General features: G+C 56.4%; 8 protein-coding genes across 8 annotated transcripts; 5 read left to right on the forward strand and 3 right to left on the reverse strand.

Annotated features, from left to right (window-relative positions):
* Positions 1–881: 881 nt before the first annotated feature.
* B0I36DRAFT_357039 (uncharacterized protein) lies at positions 882–2,151 on the reverse strand (the record flags this gene model as incomplete). The annotated part of the gene is made up of 6 exons (XM_046157737.1): positions 882–952; positions 1,001–1,181; positions 1,247–1,365; positions 1,430–1,736; positions 1,797–2,015; positions 2,092–2,151. 6 exons carry the CDS (start codon positions 2,149–2,151, stop codon positions 882–884), a joined length of 957 nt encoding a protein of 318 aa, XP_046017692.1.
* Positions 2,152–7,804: 5,653 nt separating this feature from the next.
* On the forward strand, positions 7,805–8,644 carry B0I36DRAFT_370708 (uncharacterized protein; the record flags this gene model as incomplete). The annotated part of the gene is made up of 1 exon (XM_046159936.1): positions 7,805–8,644. One exon carries the CDS (start codon positions 7,805–7,807, stop codon positions 8,642–8,644), a length of 840 nt encoding a protein of 279 aa, XP_046017693.1.
* A 1,878-nt stretch (positions 8,645–10,522) lies between these two features.
* Positions 10,523–11,857, forward strand: B0I36DRAFT_233140 (uncharacterized protein; the record flags this gene model as incomplete). Its single annotated transcript, XM_046149208.1, has 2 exons — positions 10,523–10,955; positions 11,040–11,857. 2 exons carry the CDS (start codon positions 10,523–10,525, stop codon positions 11,855–11,857), a joined length of 1,251 nt encoding a protein of 416 aa, XP_046017694.1.
* A 78-nt stretch (positions 11,858–11,935) lies between these two features.
* Positions 11,936–12,657, reverse strand: B0I36DRAFT_309013 (metallothionein-I transcription activator). The gene is made up of 2 exons (XM_046152079.1): positions 12,376–12,657; positions 11,936–12,212 (listed from the first exon to the last, which is right to left on the reverse strand). Exons 1-2 carry the CDS (start codon positions 12,597–12,599, stop codon positions 12,188–12,190), a joined length of 249 nt encoding a protein of 82 aa, XP_046017695.1. The 5' UTR covers positions 12,600–12,657; the 3' UTR covers positions 11,936–12,187.
* A 396-nt stretch (positions 12,658–13,053) lies between these two features.
* On the forward strand, positions 13,054–14,399 carry B0I36DRAFT_309016 (HIT-like domain-containing protein). The gene has a single exon (XM_046152080.1). It carries the CDS (start codon positions 13,502–13,504, stop codon positions 14,123–14,125), a length of 624 nt encoding a protein of 207 aa, XP_046017696.1. The 5' UTR covers positions 13,054–13,501; the 3' UTR covers positions 14,126–14,399.
* Positions 14,400–14,597: 198 nt separating this feature from the next.
* Positions 14,598–15,704, reverse strand: B0I36DRAFT_370710 (NADP-dependent oxidoreductase domain-containing protein; the record flags this gene model as incomplete). Its single annotated transcript, XM_046159937.1, has 3 exons — positions 14,598–14,987; positions 15,105–15,591; positions 15,682–15,704. 3 exons carry the CDS (start codon positions 15,702–15,704, stop codon positions 14,598–14,600), a joined length of 900 nt encoding a protein of 299 aa, XP_046017697.1.
* Positions 15,705–19,206: 3,502 nt separating this feature from the next.
* Positions 19,207–20,612, forward strand: B0I36DRAFT_357045 (triose-phosphate transporter family-domain-containing protein; the record flags this gene model as incomplete). The annotated part of the gene is made up of 5 exons (XM_046157738.1): positions 19,207–19,304; positions 19,380–19,447; positions 19,513–19,518; positions 19,587–19,704; positions 19,766–20,612. The coding sequence occupies 5 exons, from the start codon at positions 19,207–19,209 to the stop codon at positions 20,610–20,612; spliced, it is 1,137 nt and encodes a 378-aa protein (XP_046017698.1).
* Positions 20,613–23,443: 2,831 nt separating this feature from the next.
* Positions 23,444–24,722, forward strand: B0I36DRAFT_378792 (uncharacterized protein). The gene is made up of 2 exons (XM_046160731.1): positions 23,444–23,872; positions 23,979–24,722. Exons 1-2 carry the CDS (start codon positions 23,757–23,759, stop codon positions 24,607–24,609), a joined length of 747 nt encoding a protein of 248 aa, XP_046017699.1. The 5' UTR covers positions 23,444–23,756; the 3' UTR covers positions 24,610–24,722.
* Positions 24,723–25,062: the final 340 nt, after the last annotated feature.

The following is a 25,062-nucleotide window of genomic DNA, read 5'->3' on the forward strand; positions in this document are numbered from 1 at the left end:
GCTTTTCTTCGGCACGCTCACGTTCAGCCTTCTCCGCCGCAAGAGACTTCTCAAACTCATCAAGACCGTCCATCGCAGTAGGGTCGCATTCGTCGGCTCATGCAGCTTCGATGAATGTTGACATTGCCTCCGTGTACATTCTCTGAAAAGGATTGGAGAATGACGACACAGCGAGAGCCGAAGCTGGAGAGCTTTCGACCACTGTGGGGCATGATCCACTATCGCGCAGCCAATTGTCTGTGCCTTAGCTGCAGGGAAGCTCAACGCCAGCGAATCTCGTGGGTCCTGGCATTATGCTGGCTTTCACAGCCTCACTTTCGGCCGAGTTCATTGGGTTGCGCAAGTGCTTCAACCAGCGACTACAATTTCGTGAGGAGAGGAATGCCACAGCGTATGTTTCTCAGACCACGTAGCCTCTCTCTAGACCCATGCCTAGTCTCCCCATACTACTTCAAACATGGGCACTGCTCGCTGGCTTGAGCTTTGACATCTTGTCTGGTGTCTTTGCACCACAGAGCCATAACAGGAGTACATTGCACGTGGATCAATACGTGGGTCATCAGGATTGATAGGGCTCACCAGAAGGGCAACATGACACTAAGCAGTCTGTTACGTCCATGTCTAGTTATGGTGGGAGTGTTGAGTAATAATACACGTGGTTCCAATCTGTTCTGTGCGAAATGGATACTCTGCAGGGTCTTTGTACCAACACAGTCATGGTCATGAAGACATGTGGCTGCCCATTTGCATGATTAGTGCCTCCAATCACTTTCCTCGTAGTCTTCATTCCTCCACGGGCCAACACAAAATACCTCTAATTGGGTTTACATGGGCGAACGAGGTGATGTCTCCGGTGTTCTCGCCATTTCGGTTCATTATCTCTAGTGCGAGGCATGAGGGGCAGCGGTCATTGTCTCACGCATAGCAATGATGCCATACACGTACGAGAAAACTAGAAAGTGTCAGTATGCTGACTAGAGCGCGGGTGGATCAAGCTCACTGCCAGGTGCCAAAGTCAACCAAGCGACACTTGCGGCGATGACAGCCTCCCACTGTTGGCCCATCAAGTCGGGGTCGAAGAAGAAGAGTCCTGAGTGGCCGGTGAGAAGCTTTCCGAACGCAGCCCAAGCGATATACACGCCGCTGGCGAAGATGATGCCGGCACTGTGCGCAGCGACGGGCTGTTCACAAGTTTATATCAATACTTGGGCGGCTGACTCTCATAAGTAAGCGCAATACCACTCACCGATTGTCTTCGCATGCTGTTCAGGAAGAAAATCTCAATAATCGCGATGAGCGAGGTGACGGTCCACAGATTGAGAATCACGAAAGGTTTAATGGCGTCCTCGTCGAAAAGACCCTTGTCTGGTCATGACGCATCGTCAGTCATGGATGACCTGGGTCCAAACGGAATGATCGAGGGAAATACCAGGATTGTATGCATCCAGGAAGTCGCTTCCACCAGGGCCTTGGTGACCGTGCGAGGGCATCTTTGGGATCTTGAATCCTCCGTGGCCCGCGGGGACCAGAACACCCCAATATACAATGCTGTTCATGAAGGCAAAGACGTGTGCGGTGGTGTAGAACATGCTGAAGAGATATCGGCGGTTGCGACAGGTGTCCCGAGCTGGGGGAGAGATGAACTGAATGACCTTGGTCTTCAGCCGGTGAGCTCCGCACTCCTCAGGGTCGTCTTCAGGAGTGCGAGGGAAGAGGAGATGCATTGTGGTCCAGACCTGTCACGAGTCAGTACGGCGCTGGATGAGAAGGTTGTGTCCTTTTTAAGCCCAACGAACCGCTGTGAGGTTGTGGTATGCCCAAAGCAGGACAAAAGAGACTGTTGAGAACTGGAAAGGGATTCGCCATTTAGTGTGTTCGTCATCCTGCTCGAGTTTGTACTTCAGGGCAAAGCCGAGTACAGTGGTGAGATATCCAGCAAGGACGAGACGGATAAACGTCAAGAGATTCTGAGAGATGAGACGCCAGGGCGAGTGGCAGGCTCGAAGATAGATGGGCTGCAATATACAAAGGTTAGTGACCAGGCCGAGAACGATATCGACGATGCACAACATGAGTTGTGGGTCAACCTACATGAGAATCCCGGGGAGCCGTCGCGGCACGCTCCGGGAGGAGTGGCGTCGTATCCGACATGGCTGTTGTGTTTGTGCGGTCAGATTGCTTGGCAATGAATTATGCAGGAGGAAGAGATGGTAAGGCTGGCCAATGCACTGAGCCTGATGTGATACGATGACCAAGTGAGCCAAGGTTGACGTCGAAGTGCAGTCGTCCAAGCCGAGTTGGTAGGTGTTTGCGAGGAGACTCCCAAGCCACGACGAACGCCTACGACACGGCGTGGCTCAAGACTTGAATCTTCAGTCAGGATGCGAGGAAGCAGGTACGATCCTCCATGGTCCATAGCTGGCAGGACCTCCTTCATGACTTTCTAGAGGCTGCCACTTGCCGGCTACAGCAGACTGAGCGACCGACGGACCTGCTGCCAGCGTCTGGTGCGACCGGACGCAACTGCCTCTCGACATGCTGCCTGCCTGCAGGGCGCACTTGCCACGAGCCTTGACATTGGTCAATGGACGCACAACCAGCACCTTTGCTAGGTGTTCGGAATGCAAGCGACGCTGCTCGACATCTAGATTGCCCCGGATTTCCTGTACAGTGGTATAAGGACTTGAATCACAGCTGCGAATGGCGTCGGCCCAAGCTCCCTCAGCCACTGAGAACTGAAGTAGCATCAGGTTTTGTAATTGCCTGAGAAGCTGGGGGGGATACCCAAACTGCTCAGCATGGGAAGCTGACCTTGGAGGATGAAGTGGCTGCCAGGAGGGAACACCCCATCGCTTGAGCCTGATTGCACCATCGTCTGTCTTGCGGTGTTTGACATGACCCTGACACAATCACATGGCGCCCATGTAGTCGCAGTCAGATCAGGAGCAGTACAGCTGAGAAGGCTGAAGAATGAAAAACATGTTTGCTAAAAGGTGATGCAACCAACAGCAGGCACGACTTGACCCTGGGAGATTCATTCAGGCTAGGAGCAATCTTCTTACAAAGGAGCAAGCAGGCCATCGCTGAATGCTGCCGATCAAAACAATACGACAACGCACTTCGTTTGCCCGTTCGGGATGGAGTTTTTCCCAGAAAGCACCGCCTTGGGAGGAGTTTGGAGACGAGCAGTGAACCACTCTCGAAGAGCATGCGCGACCACTGCGTATCACTTTCAACTTCGCTTCCTAGTAATGGGAAAAACGAAGACCTCCGATATATGTGAAGATGGGCACCGCTCAGTTGAGCCATGATGTAGTCTCGGTGGCGTGTCTGCAGTACGGACAGATACATGCATAGACTCGGCGCTTGGCCAACCCGATTGAGAAGAACTCCATCCTCTTTCTACACGCGTGGTGTTTCATGCGTGGAAGACACTCAGCCCAGAGAGCTTTCACAGCATTGTTTTTTTAGCCCAAGGCCCCAGGAAAAGCTGAAGCTGAGTGCGTGGTTTCGTGAAATCTAGATTTGTTAACGTAGATTAGACGACTGGCAGCGATGGTTTGATGCGATGTGTCAGACCAAGCGGGAAGCCTGTAGTCTCTGCTTCCATGTTCCAATCAGCTCATGGTTACCTTTGGGGTCAGACGGGTGAAGAACGCTTCCAAGTGAGAAGATGTGCTTGCAGCGAGTTCCTGCAGAGCTTCGCAATAGCCAAAAGTTATCTCTGCCTCCGCCATCCAACTCCAGGCCAATCCCACGCCAGATATTTGCAAGCAACCAGATCTATTTTGGGCACGAACAAACAGCAGAGCACATTCTATGACACGCACAATGCATGCCGGACGGGATATGCTTATCTTGTCCCGGCTTCTACAAGATTCGATTGTGGAAAAGGGGTACTTGCGAGGTTGTGAGGGCCTGGGTCCATACAAGGCCTGCCACGAAGCTGTAGCCGCCCAGGTCTGGGCAGGAGTTGGAGTTCCAAACTGGGAGTCTTCCTCAGGCAACAACACCGGCGCGCACTGACCAAGCCGAGAGGTACCAGATCAAAGCCGCCTTGCGCACTGTAAGCCCCGTGGTTCCTGATGACAACCACGAAATAAGGGAACTCTGGTTGGCCGTGCCCAGTATCTTGTCTTTGCCTTGTTGGCAGGGCTGCAGGAGAGACGTCCGTCTGGGCCCCCCCTCTCTCCCCACTTTGACTTACACGCAGGTGCTGGCTGGCTGATCCACCCACCGCTTTGGGGGGTTCGACACACTCCTCCAGTCTCCTCATCTTGACAACGCCGCAAGGGCTAGTTCGTGGCGTTTCGCATGTCCCCCTTTCTTCCTGTTCTCGTACTGCGGCTCAGTGGTTACATGAATCGTTCGACACAGACCGCTTCGCGGGTTACGCTGAGAAATCAACTTTTGCTGTCCCAAGCCCCAGAGGGGTGTGCATCTACGATCCTCCACGGCGGCGAGGACGAATTCTCAACAGAGCACTCTACCCGGCCACGTGCTCATGTTTCTGACTTGTCTGAGCTGTAGGGCGCCCCTAAGCAAGCGGATCCTTGCTTGACCTTGTTTCGCCATCTTTTCCCACTTAGGACTACGACGGGAACATTCTAGAAGGCCTGCATGAAGAGGCCCATCATGCTGCCATTGGCCATGAACATTTCCAGAAGTTCCTTCCCTTCGTGGATCATACAGACACAAAGCAGTGGCACCAAGGGTTGAGCGTGCGGGCAGTCTCTCACCGCTCGACTTACACGGGACATGCCAACCCAACCTGTCTCCACTTTTCCCGAGTTGCTGCCCACCTGGGCACTTCCCAAGATTGGGCGTTGTGAAATCACTGTGCATTGTTTGTGACATGAACAACCCCCTTTGTTCAAAAATTGTGCACAGCGTGACTTACATCCGTCCACCTCAGTGAACGAGCCGCTCGATCTCAGGGTGGCTTGTCAAGTTGGCATGCCGTCAGCGGGCACATTCCGGTGAGGATTGGGCAACGGTTGGTGCCGGATGCCTATGACTGCCCAAGCCAGTCCCATTGCAACTCAAATCAAACAAACTCATGAGACTTTGACTGGCGGCGAGGCAGCACCAGGTGGTCAGGCTGCTCGTTCCCCCCGGGTACGTACCGAGCTTCGATTGTAGTCCTGCAAGGTGCCTTATCGTCTGTGATACAGCCGAACTCGACCCTCCCCTCGGCATGGTCTAATTCGCGACAGTGATTGCACGTATCACGCGCTTCAACGGTCCTGCACGGAGGGCTGCCCGCGAGACAGAATCAGGTACCAGTACACAACCGTGCTTTCTTGCATGATCGGGCCCTGCAGCAAAGTCTCACTATACATGTGCCTGAAAACCACCACCACCATCACTGCCTTAGGAAGACCCTTTCCACCGCATTCTACCACAAATGGGCTTGGGGATGATCCGATTCGCGAGTTCGGCAACAGGGAGTGGCATCAGGTGATCACGCGCTCTGCGCCTGGGCTCGCGCCTGGACCGCAGACGGGGAGAGGACGCTTTGGGCAGGCTCGGGCCGCAAGACGCAAGACGCGCTTGCGTCGCGCCTGATGCGACGAGTCTGTGACGCTCGACGGCCATTGTCCAATGGAAGACGAGACAATTGGCATGACCATCTTCCGAGGCGGGAGCAACGCGGTGGAAGCTGGAAGAAGGAGATGCTGTGTGATGTGTTTTTGGTTGCCAAAAGGGGTGTCTGAATAGTGAGTGTCTCGTTATCTGCGGCAGGGAGAGCGCAATCCGTTGAGGCGGGGAAGAAGACAATGGTCACGCGAAGAAGCAGTCCAGACGCGGCAGCAGTCGTTGTGATGAGTTGCTACCCGATAGACTTGGAGACAAGTTGGTGCGTCGACCGGTGGGAGCGCCATGGAAAGACTCTCTCTGCCTTGGCTGAAGTGAGGGGGGACAGCTCTTGCCAGGCGCTGCACATTCCTCCCAGGTGACCCCTTGGCTTATCGCGCCATGCTCACCGCTCAGGGTCGATCGGGATGAGGAGGGTATCGCTTACCAAGATGAAGTCATGAGAGGGGTTTCCTCGTGTTGTACACTCGGAGGTACCCATCCCTGGGCCGACGAACGCCGGCTTTGTCTAGGCCGGAGGGGCAAATCTGCCGGCTCCGATGGTGGGCCTGGGCGTTGCACCCCTCCCGGCAGCGGGCATCGAGCAGGGCCGCGTTTCGAGACAGCTTCCATGGCTGGATCCTGGCACGGGGGAAGAATGCTGCTGCATGCCCTCCGGGGAGATCGAGGTAGCCCTTCCACAGGCTGCTGCTCCAGGCGCGGCTTGCTGCACCAGCATTGGCGTCACAGCGCGATGCCCGAAGCATGCACCAGAGACCCGCGCCAAACGCACCAGAGAGCCATTTGCAGAAACGCGGGAGCGGGCGAGAGGTAATGGCAGCTGTCAATGTCCGAAGCACAATGAATCAGGATGGCAGCGGGCTGCACGAAACGGTCCTCAGGCATGACATTGTGCCTACCCCCGCAGCCCGAGTCAATCTCAGATTGCGGCCCAGCGCGCCTACCGCATGGGGTCGTAGGTGGGCGAGACATGCTGCTGCCGCCGTATCGTCGTCGGGCACAAGGAAGAGGGAGAGGACGGGAGGGAGATGAGAGGGGAAGGAGGGGGCCTCTCCGTGTCTGGCGTGCCTGACGGCGGAGGAACCATGCCGCCGTGTTCCGAGGACCGGGCCCCACTGTTGCCGACGTGGCCAGGCCGGACACGACGTGGCGACGATGGCCTCACACGAGAGGAAATGAGGGGGAGGGGTGCGATGGCGCCCGGGACCGCTTCCGGGCGGCGAGGGAGGGCAGCCGGTGTCGAGCGGGGCCTGGCCGGGCGCAATCTGGGCTGGGCAGGAGGAGGGGCGGTGAAGTCTGGGGCCGGCGGGCAGGGCGACGAGGGGTGATGGAAGCGCCTGTTGTTGGGAGGGAAGCTCGAGAAGCCCGATGGGTGGATTGGGCGGCGGCGGCGGCGGCAGCGGGGAGGGCCCGCCCGGGGCAGGACCATGGCCCTGCCCTCTGCAAACAGTGAGCGGCGGCCGTAAGTGCCAGGGACAAGGGCCCCTCTCTCAGGCACCAGGCGAAACGTCCATCGTGGACATCCCACCCACCCGCCAAAAGGGCACGCGTGCTGGCAGAGGGGGGCGTGTGCCGAGATGTGCAACAAGGATCGTGCAAGCAACAGGCGCAATATACTCCGCAGCCGCGAGTACAGCATCGCCTGCGTGACGATCGTCACCAATCTGGCGGCCAAGCAAGGCTGCAGGCAGCATTGCAGGCAGAGGCCGCCAGCACGGACGGGCAGCTCGGCCAGCGAATAGCATCGCGGCCTGCCCGTGGGCCACCGCGTTCACATAAATATCTGGCGTACCCCCCCTCCATTCCTACCCCCCTTCCTTTTGTTCTCCCTCCCCCCTCACCACAATCCTCCCGGGCCGCAAAGAAACCGCCGGCTGTCCTCAGACTACATTCGCTCGTTCACTCTTTCGAATCACCTCTAGGACACGCCGCCACGGGCCCCTGTCAATCTCTCATTTTGTGCGTCGCCAGGCAAACCCCCCCTTCGCTTCACCACACCCCCTGGTCTTTCACGGCCACTCCACCACGCTCTCTAGTCCGGGAACCACGAGACCCCGCGCGACAACTATACTTCTATATCAAGTCTCTCTTTTCGTCGCTCTCTAGACAACCTGCTGCTGCATCATCTTGCATCCCAGACGCACAGCAACCCTCAGTCACGGCCCCCTTCACACTTCTTTCGCTCCTCCATTCCTCAGCCGCCAACATGTTCAAGCGCTCGTTCCGGTCCCAGGACCGAGTCGACAAGTCGGCGAGGCTCAAGAAGTCCACCAACACTACTACATCAACCCGTGATCAACAGAAGCTATCGAAACTGCAGCAGTCGATAGAGGACACCCTTCCCCAGAAGCGGAACCTCTCCTCGCCCATCGTCACCCTGGCCGTGGGCAGGGAAGCTCGGCTGTTTGCAGCGCACGAGGAGGTCCTCATGCAGTCCGCCTTCTTTGAGCGGGCCTGCCGGGAACAGTACCTCGATGCGCAGAGCAAGCGCATCTCCATCCCCGACGAAGAGCCCGAGGTCTTTTCCGCGGTACTCGAGTATCTCTACAAAGGCGACTACTACCCGCGTCTGCTCCACAACAAGCAGCGCAACGCCTGGGAGCTCGAGGACGCCGTCAAGTCCCCGGACCCCTCTGAAAAAAACCAGGCTGGCCGCGGAGCCGTCGAGCCTACAATGTTCGTCCACAGCGTGGGCCAACACCTTCTGCGTGACACCGTCATCTACTGCGCCGCGGACCGCTATGGCCTCGAGGAGCTCAAGCGCCTTGCTCTTCGCAAGCAGGGCCTGCAGAGTGGAATCGACGTCGGCACGATCCTTCGGTCGGCCCGGTACGCCTACGACAACACGCCAGACTCGGACTCCCGCCTCCGCGCTCACTACCTTGCCCTCATTATTCGTTGCAGACGAACTTTTAAGAGGAGCGGAACCATGCAGGCCGAGATGGAAAACGGCGGCAAGCTCTTCTTCGACCTATTCGTGGCCTTGTCCAATCATCTCGACGACGTCGTCGACCTGAAGAACTCTTCAAGTCCCCGCACTGTCTGAGGTGGTCAGCACTTGTGCCATGGGCTAGGTCTCATGGCTCAACAAGAAGGAACTCACCAAAAACACACACCCCAAAAACACAAACATGTCTGTTTACTCGGCGTTGCGCGTTTGGAGAAGATACACATCGGACATCTCAGCTTCCTCGTACCAGGAATGAATCTCAGCTCATCATTTATTGCTTGTCTTACTGTCTCTCCCAGACATGACTCATCAGATTGGAACCCATTCGGGAGAGATGCTTTTGCTTTTTTCAAAAACCCAATGAAGAAAAAAAAGTATACTCCACTTATCTTTCGACGAGGTTGGCCGACCATTTTGATGCAGTTACGGGGCAGATGAGAGGCGAGCAATGGGCCAGACTCGGCAAGCCAGACCAGTCTGCTGCTTCAGCACCCTCGAGGACCGCTCTCCGATCTTCTAATGACCCATACGATCACAATTCCGGGCTGGACCGTTTGGCCGCCCTCCTTCATTGTTTTGAGCTTTTTGGCTTTTCCCTCCAGAGCATACTGCGGCGTCTACTGGGTCCTGGGGTCAGGTTCTGCTGTTTTCCTGCTTTTATTTCCTTGCCCGGTTGCTGGTTTTTAAGCATATACATGGGAACAACAGAATGATACCCCCGGAACGGGCCCAAGACCCCGCCGGCACGATTGGAAAAGGGAGGAGAGAACGCAAAAACATGCTTTTTGTTTTTGGCACGCCGCAACGAAAAAAAATCTCGATTCGATGTTTACTTGTTTTGGAATGGTTTGGCGTCGATCTGATCTTGACTTTTGACCTGCCATCTGTCTCGTTGCATTCACTTGTTTACGGGCAGGCAGGAAGAGAGCGCATTACGTCGACTCACAGGCTTGGGCACGCGCCTCTTTCGCTGCCACACCATTTCCTTTGTTTCTCGTCCACCGGGCCTCCTTCTCTCGACAGGACATCTCCCCCAGGTCGGCAAGAAACGGCATCTCGGGGCGCACCATTTCCAACTCGCAAGAACGAACCCAATTTCTCGAAATGGGGGGAGCTTGGGAGTTCGTCTTGTTGTCGGCCTCCGCGAGAGATCAAGACCTGCCCGGGAACTGCAGGGGAGGAGGATATACTCGGCTAGACTGTTTTGGACAAGGATCTGCATTTCACAGTTGGTTCTGTCATGGTTCCGCTTGCGCTCGAAGCTGGCTTGGATTGAACACCCGCGCAGTTGTTTTGTTTCCCCTTGTTTTCCCTTGCTTGGCACACTGGGTCTTGATGACTCACTGTCAAGAGGGGCTGCCGGTGTAGAGAATGTTACGCGAGTCGGGCTCTTTCCGAGATCCCTAGCGGACTCTGAGGGCTCTGCTCTGCGGTCCCCAGCTGAGGCCCTCATGAGGGCGAGGTTAATGAGAAATTCGGCCACCTCACACCCACGCTTCCTACCAGCATGTGATTGCTTGTGAATGTGTATGCCTGTGAAGGGGGAATGACCACAATGCCAATCAGAGTGTGGCTCGACACCGTCAAGGGACCCGTTGGATCAAGCTTATTCCTGAAATGCGTACCAGCCATGGCTTGGCCTGCAAGAGCGGCGAAAGAGGCGATTCACGTCATTCTCATATGCCGTGGATCACCAGGGCGATGGGAGGTTGGCGATAAGTCTATCGGCAGGGAAGCTACCCCACCACCCCGCAAATCCCTGGTCTGCTATGCTTGCCAAAAATTGCCGGGCAGGCAGAGCGAGCTCTTATCGATCGCTCCAAAAACATCGTCACACCACAAGGAACTGTACGCAATTCTCAACTGTCACGAATCTTTCTACGCGACCCATCAGAGACCACTTTCGCAAATAGTCCCCGCGCAGCCCAGGAAGTACTCCATAGGACACAACAACGAGATCTCACACCCTTAGATATGGCGTCTTCCGAAGGATCCGCGCCAGCCGCGGCGACGGCGTCTGCAGCTACACCTACGGATGGCCCTGGTGCCCAGCAGCAGCAGCTGCCAGTCGCCGTGGTCTGCGTGGGCATGGCGGGCTCGGGCAAGACGACGTTCATGCAGCGCATCAACGCGCACTTGCATGGCCAGAAGGAGCCCCCATACGTCATCAACCTGGACCCCGCGGTGCTCAACGTGCCGTTCGAGAGCAACATTGACATCCGCGACTCGGTCAACTACAAGGAGGTCATGAAGCAATACAACCTCGGCCCGAACGGTGGGATCATCACGTCGCTCAACCTGTTTGCGACCAAAGTCGACCAGATCCTGGGGTTCCTGGAGAAGCGAACGGCGCCGGACCCAGAGCAGCCGAACAAGAAGCCCATCAAGAACATTCTAGTGGACACACGTGAGTGATTGGTTTACCAGTGGAAGACAGTTCCGCCTCTTAAAGTGTATTGAGGCTGACAAAATGCTCACTTGCGAAACATAGCTGGCCAAATCGAAGTCTTTGTCTGGTCCGCGTCTGGTCAAATCATCCTCGAGTCCCTTGCATCCTCGTTCCCTACCGTCATCGCCTACGTGATCGACACGCCGCGGACGGCGTCGACCAGCACATTCATGAGCAACATGCTCTACGCCTGTTCTATCCTGTACAAGACGAAGCTGCCCATGATCCTGGTCTTCAATAAGACGGACGTCAAGGACGCCGACTTCGCCAAGGAGTGGATGACCGACTACGACGCCTTCCAGCGGGCGCTCGCCGAGGACGAGGAGAACAATGCGTTTGGCGGCGTCGAGGGTGAGGGCGGCGGCAGCGGCTACATGAGCAGTCTGCTAAACTCGATGAGCTTGGTGCTCGAGGAGTTCTACGCGCATCTGAGCGTAGTGGGCGTTTCGTCTATGACGGGCGAGGGCATCGACGACTTCTTCGCAGCCGTCCAGGAAAAGGCGCAGGAGTTCAAGAAGGACTACCTCCCCGAGCTTGAGCGGAAACGGCACGAGCGTGACGAGCAGAAGCGCAAGACGCGCGAGAAGGAGCTTGACAAGATGATGAAGGGCATGTCGATGGACACGCCTGGTGGGTCTGGTAGTGCTGGTGGCAGCAAGGTTGTCAGGCCGCCAACCGACGACGACGACGATGATTTGGACGTCGCGAGCGACGACCAGGATGATGACTATGCGGATGTCGATGACGAGTACGATCGTGAGGGTTTGCAGGCACGGTACCAGGCTGCGACCGAGGCGCAGGGCAACTCGACGATGGATCAGGCGAGTTTTGCAAAATACCTGCACTCGCAACGGGGTTGAGCAGGGACATCAGGCAAGACGGTAGTCACACAGGCATATGGTTGGGCATTAGACACGGCGCAAATAATGATACCATGATTTTATTCTCAAGTTAAACCCTGTGCGGCGTAGTCCTGGGGGGGCCACATATCGCATCTACCTCCCATGATCGGGGGAACTCCTAAACTCCAACTAAATGTTTTGATTGCGTGCAGGGCTGTTTCCATACTAGCCCTGCGTTTGCGCTGCTCTCACCGGTTGTCGTGGATTCCGCAACCGGCTTGCCAAAAATGTCTCTTCATGCAGTATGCTGAAATATGCATTGCTATCCTTGTCTTCTGGCTACAGGGTTTACCGAGCCTCGAACTGAACCATTCTGTGAAGGGAAATATGTTAGCAAACGTCTCTTCTCATCCGCGCAATAAGCCACCCGAGTGACTTCGCCCACGCTCGCCAAACAGAAAGAGACCACAAAGATTGGTGAAGAAAGAAGAAAGCAAGTCCCCCGCAGATAGAACAAAAGGACACCGAAAACTAACCTCTTGGTCCGCTCCTTGTACAGCACGCGGCATCCGCACTCGCGGCAGCGGATGGCCTCGTTGCGCTTGAGCGGGAACTTTGTCCCGCAGTCGCCGCAGAGGTAGTTTATGCTGGCGTGCTCGCCGAGGGGGTCGACGGCGCGGGTCGCGTTGGCGCCCTGGCCGCCCGTGTTGAAGTTGGCGCCGGACGAGCCGGTCGGGACTTGGTAGGCTTCGCGGGACATGGCTGGATGTGTTTTTTTTTTTTTTTCTGGAGGGATGTTGCTGTGCTCAGTCGAGCTGGTTGGTGGCAGCTGTATTCGCGGAAGCGGGTTGCTTGAAGTTACCGGGTGCTTTTGTCGGGGCTGCGTCGTTGGGTATGGTGGATCGAGGGAGTGTGTAGGTTTTGAGATGGTGATCAGACTTTCGCGATGCTGCCTTCAGAGCTCTCGGCGGATGGATGCAGTTTGCCTTGCTGGGCTGCTGACAAAAGCGGTGGGGCAGCCGTCAAGGAAGGGGTTCGACCTTCTGGAAGCAAGAGAAAAAAGAGGCGGCCTGTACTGGCAGAATCTGCGGCTGGAATGCGCCTGGCCCGGTTCAAGATCTGGGCGGGCTTGTAACAGGCTTAGCGTGGTCTCGACCCCAGATCGCAGACTGGAGCAACATGTGCCTCGGAAGTGACGTGCTGGGGGGAGCCGCGCTCGGGAGAGCTGCCCCCAACCATCCACTCGACGATTCCGCTTCTAATTCCTGCATCAACACGATATCCCACGAGCTCCCACTCTCTAGAGACCATCACGACTACCACATCTGCCTCGCAACATCCTGTTCGCTCAGATATATACACTCTGCACCGAGTGAACCCCAGCGCGTCGGTGCTTTGAGCCTCTATATAATACATAGGCACCGACTTGTCTCGTGAAGCAACAATCGCGACGCGAACCTCCTCGGGACAACTCGACTCAATCGATAAAGCCAGACCACGGACGAGACGACCATTATTCTGCAGAGTCCCACAGTCATATCCCAGGCTGGCCCGTCCTTGCGGTTCAGCCTGGTCGCAACTTTTGGGTCGTCCTCGTGACTCCCACATCCTCACCACCCTAAGCCGCTCCCTACTTGCACGATACAGATCACACCTCTCGCCATGTCGCCAACACGACAAACACAACAGCCACCCGCCAAGGTCCTGGAGTTCGACCCGTCCGCCCCGCCAGCAAGCACAGACGCCGAGTCCTGCCCCTTCTGCGCCATCAGCCGCGCCTTCCCACCCTACGACCCGACCTCTCCACCACCACCCGGCTCGCCGTCCATAAACCCGGACAAACTCTCTCCGGCATCCTACGTCGTCCTCTCCACTCCGACCCTCCTCGCCTTCCTCGACATAATGCCCCTCTCACCAGGCCACCTCCTGCTGTGCCCCCGCACCCACCGGCCCAAACTGACAGACGTGTCCCCCTCCGAGGCCGCAGACCTCGGTAAGCACCTGCGCCTGCTCTCCCGCGCGCTGTGCCGGACGACGGGCGTGATGGACTGGAACGTCGTGCAGAACAACGGCGCCGCCGCCGCGCAGGTCGTCAACCATGTGCACTACCACCTGATCCCGCGGCCCGAGATTCGCGCCAGCGGGCGATTCAGCGAGAGCTTCACCATGTTCGGCAGGGGGGTCCGGACCGATCTGGATGACGACGAAGCGGCGGACTTGGCGGGGCGGCTGAGGGAAGAGGTGAAGAAGGTGTTGGATGAAGAGAACGGGCGAGGAAAGCTGTGATGATTGTGCTGTGCTGTGCGCGCGAGGATCGTTATGGAGGGTAGAGGGTGGGTTGGCAGGCTTGATGATATGCGAACCTGGGAGTCCGGATCGATATTGGGACGAAGACATTCCGGGGTGTGGGACTGGAGTACAGAAGACAGAAAGGAGCAGCAATGTCGAGGGCTTTCAAGCGAAGCGATCATATCATTTGCGTCTCGTATTTAGTTGAGAGTTGTTGTTTAATTGTAGATTATTGAAAGCTCATGTCACGACATGACGCACCTTCCAAATGTCTGGGTCTCCACAATGCGAATGGTTGGTAATCATCAAGCGCAACAACTGCAATGGCCAAGCTCGACTTACACGGACACATCTCATACTATGTGCGCCTCACAGAAGCCACCTTCTGGAGATGATCGCTTGAATTCAAGTGCCTTTGTTTATTTCATTATCTACATCAGTCTATCTATTGTGCGATTCCGCTACTCTTTTACTCGTCGTCGCCAAAGAAGACCTTGACCGGCAGCCACGCGTCGCCGCAGACCTTGAACCGGTCCTTGAGGTTGCTGAGCTTGTGCACCTCCTCGTCGGTGAGGCTCCAGCCGTCGAGGGCAAAGTTGGCCTCGATGCGCTCCTTTGTGACGGACTTGGGAATAACGTCCCAGCCGTTCTGGATGCCCCATTGGAGCAGGCACTGCTGCGGGGTCTTGCCCTTGGCCTCGGCGATGGAGAGCACCACGGGGTCCTTGTACAGGGGCGAGTTGGTGCTGCCCAGGCACGAGTAGCCCGTCACGTGGATGCCCTTGTCCTTGCAGTAGGCGACGAGCTTGGGCGACGGGTTGTTTGGGTGCAGCTCGATCTGGTTCACGGCGGGCTTGATCTGTTTGTGGGGGGGAGGAAGCAATAGCAGGCCTTATTAGTCTGTGTTACAGTATAGCGCGCTGGGAACGGGATGGTGCAAGGTAGAGACCGGGCGAGTGAGCAAGCAAGAACATACCTTTGTGTCTGGGTGGTTGAGGAGCTTCTCGAGGTTGGTGATGCCAAAGTTGCTGACGCCAATGTTGCGGACCTTGCCGGTGCCGACGAGCTTCTGCATCTCGCGCCACGTGTCGATAAAGTTCCAGTCGTCGTAGTGCTTCTTGAGGTCGTCGGGCCGGGTGCTGGACGGCCAGTGCATCAGGTACAGGTCGACGTAGTCGGTCTGCAGGCTCTTGAGCGACGAGTCGATGCCCTCCTGGACGCGCTTGTGCCACGGGTTGTCGAGCTTGGTCGTGAGCCAGATCTGCTCGCGGGGCACGCCCGAGGCCTTGACGCCGGCGCCGACCTCGTGCTCGTTGCCGTAGGCCAGCGCCGTGTCAATGTACCGGTAGCCCGCGGCCAGGGCGGCCTCGACGGCAGCCTGGCACGAGCCGTCCTTGGCGGACTGCCAAGTGCCCAGGCCGATGGCCGGCATCTTGTCGCCCGAGGCGAGGGTGTACGTCTTGCTGCAGGGCGAAATCCTGTTAGCGAAGGGCTCAAGAGACTGTGGTCTGACGCAGCCAAGGCCAGGACTGGCATCCCGTCGGCACACATACCTGGTGGGCTTGTTGTCGGCCATTGTGACTGTTGCGTATAGTCTCTTGGAATGTGGAATGAAAGAGCTGGAAGGAGGGGCAAGAGTTCCGTTGCGCGACAAAGAGCGAGATAAGTACGACTCAGGGCCACGAGCCGCCCCGCCTAGTCGCATGGAGTTGTGGCAGGCCGATCCCCGCATCCATGAACGCATGGCCCGCATCTCCAGGCCAATCGCTGAACTCGCCATCATCGATGAATAGCACCGAGGAGGAGGAGGAGATGGGGGGAGGGGGGGTTGCTGGTGGCAACAGAGGTGGCTAGCTGTGCTTCCCTCCTAATCGAAGCGAAGCGACTTAATAATCCGGTGTTGAGCCCAGGCCCCTGGCGCGGGGGACTGAGACAGCACGCGATGTGGTTGTTTTATCTTCCGGACATTGCACTCCCCGCCCTATCAACATCTTGTGTTCCTGAAAGTAAGTGATGACTGCTTGCGGAAGAAGGGTGCGGCATGCGTTCATCGTTACACCAGTACCGAGCTAGTGGAAGCGTTGAGCCCATGCGCGCCAATGACGTCTTGCGCCAGGGGTCCTCGGGCGCGGGGGTTTGCCTCCCTTGGAGTCGGGCTAAACTCGAGAGTTGGGGTCAAGACTCACATCCTTGGGCGGCTCAATGCATAGCAATGAGCACCAGCAAACGCTGGTTGTTATATATTACCCGGCCGCATTCATCCCAGCCGACTTATGCGCTCTTCGTTGTCGATTGCGGCCAATCTTTCGTGTGCTGCTGCGTCTCGCTTCGTGCCACGCACGTGCTGGTGTATTTTGTCTCAACCAGGTCTTACACGCGGAGCATTCACACCGGCCGCCGTGCTCCTCGTACATTGCCTTGACATAGTCTGGTTCAGGCGTAGCCAACTTTTAAGCAAAGATTTGGAGCCCTGAACAATGAAATGCTTGCCATGCTGCCTCGCAGGTTTTGCGCCCAGATGAGAGCACAGGCAGAGAGCATAGGTCCGGCCAAAGGGCCTGGTGTGATCAATTCGGTCGGCCATTATCGGCAATACAGAACACTGGATAAACGACTTGTTGCTTGTGTCAACCGAACTTGGAGATCATGGAGCAAAACAAGTGTTGGTCCATGCTCTGGAGAAGAAGCAACGCGTGTATGCTCCATCCAAGCTTCTGCCCGTAGCGCCGGGCCACCCTAGCGGAAAGATAGTCCCATGTCTCCCGTTCCGTGTGCGGCCGGCTCGATGTCCGGGCCCCGCCTGGCACACCACAGTACTGGGATGGCCAACCTCTTGTCTCCTCGCTAAGGACCAGCAGTACGTGACGGACAAGGCAGTGCAGCCGGCGAGGACACGGCGGAACTGCCATCGAGGTGCTCCTGATGTTGTGCTAGCAGAACGCTGAATCCGCACCGATTTGCGATACCAAGATGCGGAACGCGTGGCCCTGTGGGTTGTATGCAGAGATCTTAATAACGAGCATCCCAGAGCAGCACGTCACTAGGCAGATCGGTGGGTCAAGGTGTGGACTGCGCCGTCATCGATCTGCCGAGGGTCGCTTCTTCCACCGCGCAACTTTGTTCCACAGTACATGGTAATAGAGTGCTTGTCCCCCGAGCTTTGCGTATTGAGGGGGGCTGTAGGCCGTGTAGCTGACAACGAAAGCGACTGTACGCCTAGGGCCGCGTTGTTGGGCGGCGCACGTCGTGTGCCTGCCAGCCCAGTCTCCCGCCGTGGAGCTCATGATACCGGCCCCTTTCTCCTTTTGCGCCTGCAAGGTGTCCAACATCACAGCCGATCAGGATGGGCGAGGCTCACGATTGGACGAAGGTGTTGCGGTTGCCAAGCTTTTCCATACTCGATTCAGCCAAGCTCAGCCAAGCATAAGAGCAATCTTTGCTGGAGGGCGGGAGAAGTGGGGCTGGGATAAGCAGCCTCCTCTCGGGTGCTGTGTAAAAAGGGGGTCGTCACAAGCCGGAAGGCTTCAGACCACCCACACTAACTCGACAGGATTTCCGACACTGTCCTGGCTCGTGGGCGGCCTACTTAATTATCTTTCGACGTCTGGGAAATCACAGACGCAAGCAGCCTTTCCCCCGGCGCGGAGTAGGAGCACAGCGCTCCAGTAGTCTGCCCACAATCGATACAATCGGGAGCCAGATCCGCATCCTTTCTGAGGCTTGATTAGGTGCGGGCGTGGGACCGCAAACATGGCTTGCCCGCGCCTTCGTGTTCACAGTCGAAGCCATGCAATACGAGGAAGACTCTGAGTGGCGTCCTGCGCATGTGAGCATGCCAAAACTGTATCGTAACTCGGAGAGACAGGCAGACATTGTCGTCTCTCTCATGACGTATCGGGTTCTGCACGCCGTACTCTGAGCGACTCGAGGCGGAGGTCGCGATTCTGCGACAGGCTATCGACAGGCTTGGGGGCATATCGGCAGGCGATGATCCCCTGTGCGACAGCTCCGGTTCTGGAAAATCTAATTTAATCAACTCGACAGGGGCCGCATGGCCATGGAGACCTCATGCTATCTCCTCGGCGCATGATTGGGCGCATACTCCCAGAGCGGGCCGCTCTTGTGTCTCTTGAGTCGTTGATACTGTACAATTAACCAGTTGTCAGCGACAGACCCCTGCTGGGCATGGATGATGGATTGATGGGAGCAACGCCGCCCAGGGCCCGTCAAGCAGCGGGCGAGATCGCCAGTTGTGAAACGACACTAACAAGCACGCTGTCGAAGGCCCAGGCCGGTCCGCCTCGAGGGCGCGGCCGAGGCCCTGCCGCGATGTTGTCTCTTGAACGCGCCGGCAGGTGGCTTGAACAGCTGTTGGTGGTTTCGATGTTTATTGTTTTGCGCGCGAGCACACATCGTCAAACTCAAGAGTCTGCGCGCTACGGGAAGTGTGTCTGAGGGCTGGCTGGCAGGCGCGATACGCGTCAGCCTGCATCCGCCTGTAACGTGCAGGGTGTACTGTACAGCGGGATCCATCGGGGCTGTTCCCACGCATGACCGGGTGTCTGAGGCTTGTTACGCTCTGTGTTCAGCAACGGGTCCCTGCCCCTGGCAGTCGAGGCGGCCCACTGCCACCAATGCCCGGGCTTGCCACACATTGATACGGCTAGCCAAGCCAACACCCGACAAGGTTCAAGCCGGCGAGCGTTGTCGCGAGGACAAGGGGGAACGACGGAGCTGGTGGGGGCTCCGTCTTGACGGGCTCTTTGTGCAATGCTGGCCCTGGTGCTGCACAACAGGCGGCGGACTGCCCTGCGGGCGAAAGGGGCTACCGCTGGCTGCTCAAAAACGGCCCCGGCCGCCAGCCCTGCACCCTCTGAACTTTTTATCCCTCCTTCCACTGTGTGTGCCTCTCGCAACCAGCTTCTGCTTCCTGTCTCTCCTTAACATTCCAGCTTTTTTTCTTCCCGCTTCCAACCAACCCTCGCTGCTCCTCGTCTTGCACGCAACGACCCCTCCCGCTACAACGACGCCGACAACACCAACGATAGACGCTCGCGAACGAATCACCACGACCCGCAATGGCTTCTTCCCGGTCCGACGAGCGCAAGCTCGAGAGCGGCGGCACTGAGGCTGCCGCCCCTGCCAGCGCTGGTATTCACCCGGCCTTCTACATTGCGTACGTCTTCACTGCGCGACTGCGCCTGCCCTGACATGATGAGAGGAATCACATGAGCTGACAACTTTCTCGCAGCCTCTGGATCGCCTGCAGTGGCAGTGTCATTATTTTCAACAAGTGGGTTCTGGCCGCTGCCCACTTTGGTATGTGCCCTCTTCCAGACTCCCTCCACGATATCAACTTGTTCGCTAACCACGAGAATTTGCAGATTTCCGTAAGTCGATCACGAAGTCCTCCTTTGGTACTGTCCGGGCGAGACTTGCGCTGACACTACCGATCTAGCCCTCTTCCTCACCTCGTGGCACATGGTGTTCGCGACGGGTATGACCCAGGTGCTTGCCCGCACCACCCCCTACCTTGACTCCCGCCACAAGGTCCCCATGGACTCGGCCACCTACATGTGAGTTCTGGGCAAAAAGCACTCCCCATGGCTCTGTCCGCATAGACTGACAACGTTGCAGGCGCGCCATTGTCCCTATCGGTCTCATGTTCAGCTTGAGTCTGATCCTCGGCAACTTTGCCTACCTCTACCTCTCCGTCTCGTTCATTCAGATGCTCAAGGCCACCAACGTCGCTGCTACTCTGCTTGCCACCTGGATCTTCGGCATGGCCGCCCCTAACATGAAGGTCCTCGCCAACGTCGGCATCATCGTCGTGGGTGTCATCATTGCCTCCTACGGCGAGCTCAAGTTCGACATGTTCGGCTTCCTCATCCAGATCGGTGGTGTCATCGCCGAGGCCATCCGCCTTGTCATGGTCCAGCGCCTCCTCAGCTCTGCCGAGTTCAAGATGGACCCCCTCGTCTCCGTCTACTACTACGCTCCTGCTTGCGCCGTCGTCAACGGTGTCCTCACGCTGTTCGTTGAGCTGCCCCGCCTGACCATGAACGACATCTACTCTGTTGGCGTCTTTGTCCTCATTGCCAACGCCTTTGTCGCCTTCTTGCTCAACGTCTCCGTCGTGCTCCTCATCGGCAAGACCTCTGCCGTCGTCCTGACCATGGCCGGTGTTCTCAAGGATATCCTCCTTGTCGTCTCCTCCATGCTCATCTTCGGCGACCCCGTTACTGCCCAGCAGTACTTTGGTTATTCCATCGCTCTTGGTGGTCTTACCTACTACAAGCTCGGTGCTGAGAAGATGCAGTCTCTGGCCAACGACATCAAGTTCCAGGTCAACGAGACTCGCCACAACAACCCTGGCCGCTTCAAGGCCATCGTCGGCTCTGTTGTGTTCGGCTTCTTCACCCTCATCCTCCTCGGCTACTACCACAGCGTCCCTGGCTCGACTGCCGGTGTCCCCTCCGTATAAATCATGGAGGCATAGTCTGGTGACGACGAGTTTCAACGCGCGTCGCGTTTTGAACACGTAACGTCACTAGGACATGTGTTGTGCGTGGGCCATTCCACAATCATTTGCGCCCACGACAACAATTATTTCCGTCCACCCACTTTCTTCATATTCATGCTTGAGACGGACTTCAGACAATTTCGATGTTGCCAAGGTTGCTCTGTGGTAAGAGCACGCAGGTTGGCGGTTTAGGGTTTCTTCGCTTCTACGGTATGAGGGAGCAATGGTGTTTGATACACAATGAATGCACGGGACGGGGTTCTCCTTTCGACGATTCCACAAAATGCGATGACACAATTCAGCTGGGCGCGAAGCATTGGGAAGATTCTATGTAGGAAACCAATCACGTCTGCTTAGCCGAGCAGGCAATCAGAGGCTGCATAAAAGCAGAATCTGGCATCTGGGAGCAAGAAGCAGCCCTGCTTGCACGCAGAAGATATTGGAAATCCAGACAGACTTTCGCATATGAGATGGCGCTTGAGCATCAGGAAGATACGATAGACTTTTACCGACTATTAGTAATACGATAAAATAACAAACCTGAGTCATCCTCGTCGCTGGACAGGCTTGTGTATATACTGCATATCTCGCGCATTTTTGAATGGCATCAAGTTGGTGGTCCGAGTCTTTGCATCAAGTTTTGCCCTTAAAAGGTGTTTCTTCTATGGCGATAGGCATTAACATTGCCCAAACTGGAGTTCTCGGCCTGCCACGGAGCCCGGCAATGTCTGTCTCAGGCGGTTTCCTGTGATCAGTGGAAGTGTTTCGCGGGGGTACCTTCACAACTGCTCGCGACCACAGAACTTCTCGCAAGTGCGGGACGCTTGCTCAACGTGTATGTATTGTGATTAGGTCTTCGGAGTAAATTTGGTTCAGCTCCCTCTCTCTCTTTCTCTCTCTCTTTCTCTCTCTCTTTCTCTCTCTCTTTCTCTCTCTCTTTCTCTCTCTCTTTCTCTCTCTCTTTCTCTCTCTCTTTCTCTCTCTCTTTCTCTCTCTCTTTCTCTCTCTCTTTCTCTCTCTCTTTCTCTCTCTCTCCCTCTCTCAATGTATCATGCGTGCTTGTATGCAAGCCGAGTTGGGAGATGTTGACCAAATACGGGTTCAACTTGGTTTCCTAGATTTGGAGCCTAATGGGAAAGCACTTATCACAGTACAGAGGCTTTTCGTGATGATCGATTTCTCTCCTCATAGGAGAGGATGTTGTTTCTGCAACCTGGCTGGTTCTGTCAGAGAATTGCTAGAGTGGCGAGCCATTCTAGTCACTTCGAACTTCTAGCTACCGTTGGTTGTTTATGCGGTGGTGCTCAGACAACTCTGCTCTGACAAACATTGAGTAGGCATGGCACGTGATAATTCAGTCGCTGTGGCCCCAGCCGAGCTTGATTGTACATCCAGGCATGTACTTCCTGATGGAGAAAAGGGGGATTGGCGGAACGAGAAAACGTTCTCACGGGACCGAAGTCGTCGATTGTGTGGTGGTATCGGGGATCTGGCGCCACTCGGCGATGCCCGTGTGATGTAGCATTGTGGCTCCCTTTGTGTGGTTCGCCGGGACAGCTTCTTCCTGCTTTCTAGTCATTCAGCTGCATCATGGAGCGGGGACCGGCCTCACATGTGATAGGAAAAGGAGAATGAGCCAACTATCGCCTTGTCATGGCAGGTTTGGTTGGTCTTCGGGAAGGCATACTTGGCGCGGACAATGAGCACTACGGCCCGAAAAACCCCCACGGCAAGCATCATGATTGGCACGAGTCTGTAGGTCGCACAACCAGTTTTCCACCTGGTGCGTTCGGTAGCGCGGGACTCAATGTTGGTGCGGGTGCTGTGTAATTGTGCCTTGCCAAGACACTTGCGAGACTGTGGCAGATGTGGCGGTGGCAGCGGCGTGTTGGAAGCACAGCACAAGAATGGAAGTCTCCGAGAGCTAAATTTGGGAAATGCCTGGAGCACCTGATCCGAAGCCTGGGTGCGGCTGAGCGGTAGGTTCCTGCCACAGTGGTCGCCGTGGCTTTTTATCCTGTCTGGCACTGCTGGATGTATACAGAGACTTCGCGTCTCGAGACTTGGCAAACCTTTCAGAAGGGAATGTGATTCTTCATTGGCTATAGAGTTCAAGTTTTCACCTCCTGGCTTGAGAAGCATTTCTGCCTAGCAGCGACAAGAACTCGGTGGACCAGTCGCCTGACGAGATCAACGAGTGCACCAAGCTGGAAGCAGGTGGTTGCTTGTGCGATCGCGTTCTTTGATAGAGATGACTAAGTGACACCATCGACCATGTGGTACCACCAGGAGCCTTTGCTCCCTGCCTCCACAACGCGTTCCGCTCCAAGACAAGACAGCTGCAGGAGCACTTCTGGAACATGGTTGGCAGCCTTCCATGCAGGCCGTCCTCGAGTGCTTTCAGCTCCAAACTCTCTTGAGACCTCATTGGACGTCTCGGTGCGTACGTCTGTGTGCGCTAGCCCCCGCCCAACGTTACATTGCAGCATGCCCTGCTGCGATCAAGTTAGCCTTTGGATGTCTACATTATGGTAGTTAACTCTAACTGCTCTTCGGTAGCCTCAGCCAGGCGCTGGCCAATCACCTGTCTTGCCGATTCCAGGCCACCACACAGCCCGGTCGTGGCGGCGGCTGGGGTCAAGACATCGACGCCTTTCGGTGAGTCCAGCACGGAGCTGGAGTCTGCAGTGCCTCGTCCTGGCTGGTAGGGCTGACCAGACTTGTCCATATGCGGCCAGTCTTGTGGGCGCTGCCACCATGATGGTTAGTGGCCCCTTCCAGATGGCTGAGCTGGACTCACTGTAGCCAGGAAAGAAAGGAACAATTCATACAAGTAGCAGCAGAACGAGACAATTATAAAAGTCACGGCAAGTCCACCCAGATTGAGTGTTCGAAATAGCCATCAGCATCACAACAAGCAACAGCTTTCCCCGACTTTCCTTGCTCTCTTCTCGGCATATCTCTCCTATTGCATTCCTAGACCGCAGGCATATCTCACATTGCACCCAGCCTCTAGACAACAAATACTACCCGCAACTACTTCATCAATCGATCAACACATTTGCTCCTGATAAATAGACAACCAACACAGACATCTCTCACAAAATGCACGCCACTCTCATCCTCACCACTGTCCTCCCCATTGCTCTGGCCGCCGGCATCCCAGCCGCTGCCCAGGGCAACAACCGCCGCGACGCCGCCGAAGTCGCCGGCCGTAAAGGGTAAGCAAGCGTCTCTCTCCCATACACTCTCTCTTTCTCCCTCTCTCCTGCGCATGGCATGGCCCCTGGCCCCCTTCCTGAGCTTTACTAACCGTATCATTTATAGCACCCCCGCCAACGTTGCCCGTGCCACAATCACCATGGCAGCCCGGCAGGACCAAGAGACCGGCAGCAGCGGCGACTCCCTGGACGACAACTACGGCTCCGCCGCCAGCGACGACTACGGCTACAACTCTGCTGGCGGCGACGGCGCCGGCAGCAGTGACGACTACGACAACTCCTTCACCTCTATTGATGGTGCCGGTGCGAGTGGTGGTGGTAGTTCCGACGACGACTACGGCTTCGGCTACACCGCCGAGCCTACCGGCGACGGCGGCTTCGGCGTCACGGCCACGGCCGACCCGTCTCCTGCCGATCCCACGGCCAACCCCAGTGGCGGTGGCTACGGCGGCGGCTCCTCGGACTACATCGACGACAACTTTAGCGAGGAGACGGGTACTGCTACTGGCACTGGCACTGGCACTTTTGCCTCTGCGACTCGCCCCCCGCCGACCAAGACCTCCTCCAGCGGGAGCGGACAGACCGGGGCCGCTTCTCCGTCCTCGTCTGGTGGCAGCAGCGGCAACAATGGCCAGCCTCCCAAGACCGGCGCCGCGGCCGCCAACACCAACAACCTGGGCGGCCTCAGCATCTTTGGCCTCGTGGCACCCCTGGCCTTTGCCCTTTTTGTCCTCTGAGAGAGCGGCGAGTCTTTGTCTGTTGGATTGAACAAAATTTCGGGGAGTAATAAGGGGGATGAATGTTTTTTTATTATCTTTGCTACTACCGGGGTTTGCATGTTGCAGTGATCTCTTGGTGTTTTCTTGGTTTAGGAGTTTGGTGGAGGCGATGCCTGCATAAATTGTTACCACACGGGATTCTGCTTTCAGTTGGTACTATGCGGAGAGGCGTTCAGTACTTGTTTTCGGAGCATAGAGACAGAGCCAAAGGGGTTTCAGCATGGTAATATATGCATTCAGACAATTTCAGTATTCATGATCTTCAGCACCTTTGCATGCACGATAACTAATGACTGTGAAAGCATAGAAGATTTCCTAGACTTTTTTGATCTCCAGCAGCTTGATAAACCTACAAACTCGCTACCCTTTAGCCATCTCAGATTTTTCTCAAAGAGTCGCTCGAAAGTTTGG

Source organism: Microdochium trichocladiopsis, assembly GCF_020744255.1.
Source record: "Microdochium trichocladiopsis strain MPI-CAGE-CH-0230 chromosome Unknown B0I36scaffold_1, whole genome shotgun sequence".
NCBI lineage: Eukaryota > Fungi > Ascomycota > Sordariomycetes > Xylariales > Microdochiaceae > Microdochium > Microdochium trichocladiopsis.

What these genes read in the sequence shown, in the direction of transcription:
- B0I36DRAFT_309013 (XM_046152079.1), bottom strand. Translation starts at nt 12,599, where the DNA reads ATGTCCCGCGAAGCCTACCAAGTCCCGACCGGCTCGTCCGGCGCCAAC. An exon ending in TACAAGGAGCGGACCAAGAG is followed by an intron (nt 12,213 to 12,375) that starts GTTAGTTTTCGG and finishes TTCCCTTCACAG; the next exon opens with AATGGTTCAGTTCGAGGCTC.
- B0I36DRAFT_309016 (XM_046152080.1), top strand. Translation starts at nt 13,502, where the DNA reads ATGTCGCCAACACGACAAACACAACAGCCACCCGCCAAGGTCCTGGAG.
- B0I36DRAFT_378792 (XM_046160731.1), top strand. Translation starts at nt 23,757, where the DNA reads ATGCACGCCACTCTCATCCTCACCACTGTCCTCCCCATTGCTCTGGCC. An exon ending in GAAGTCGCCGGCCGTAAAGG is followed by an intron (nt 23,873 to 23,978) that starts GTAAGCAAGCGT and finishes TATCATTTATAG; the next exon opens with CACCCCCGCCAACGTTGCCC.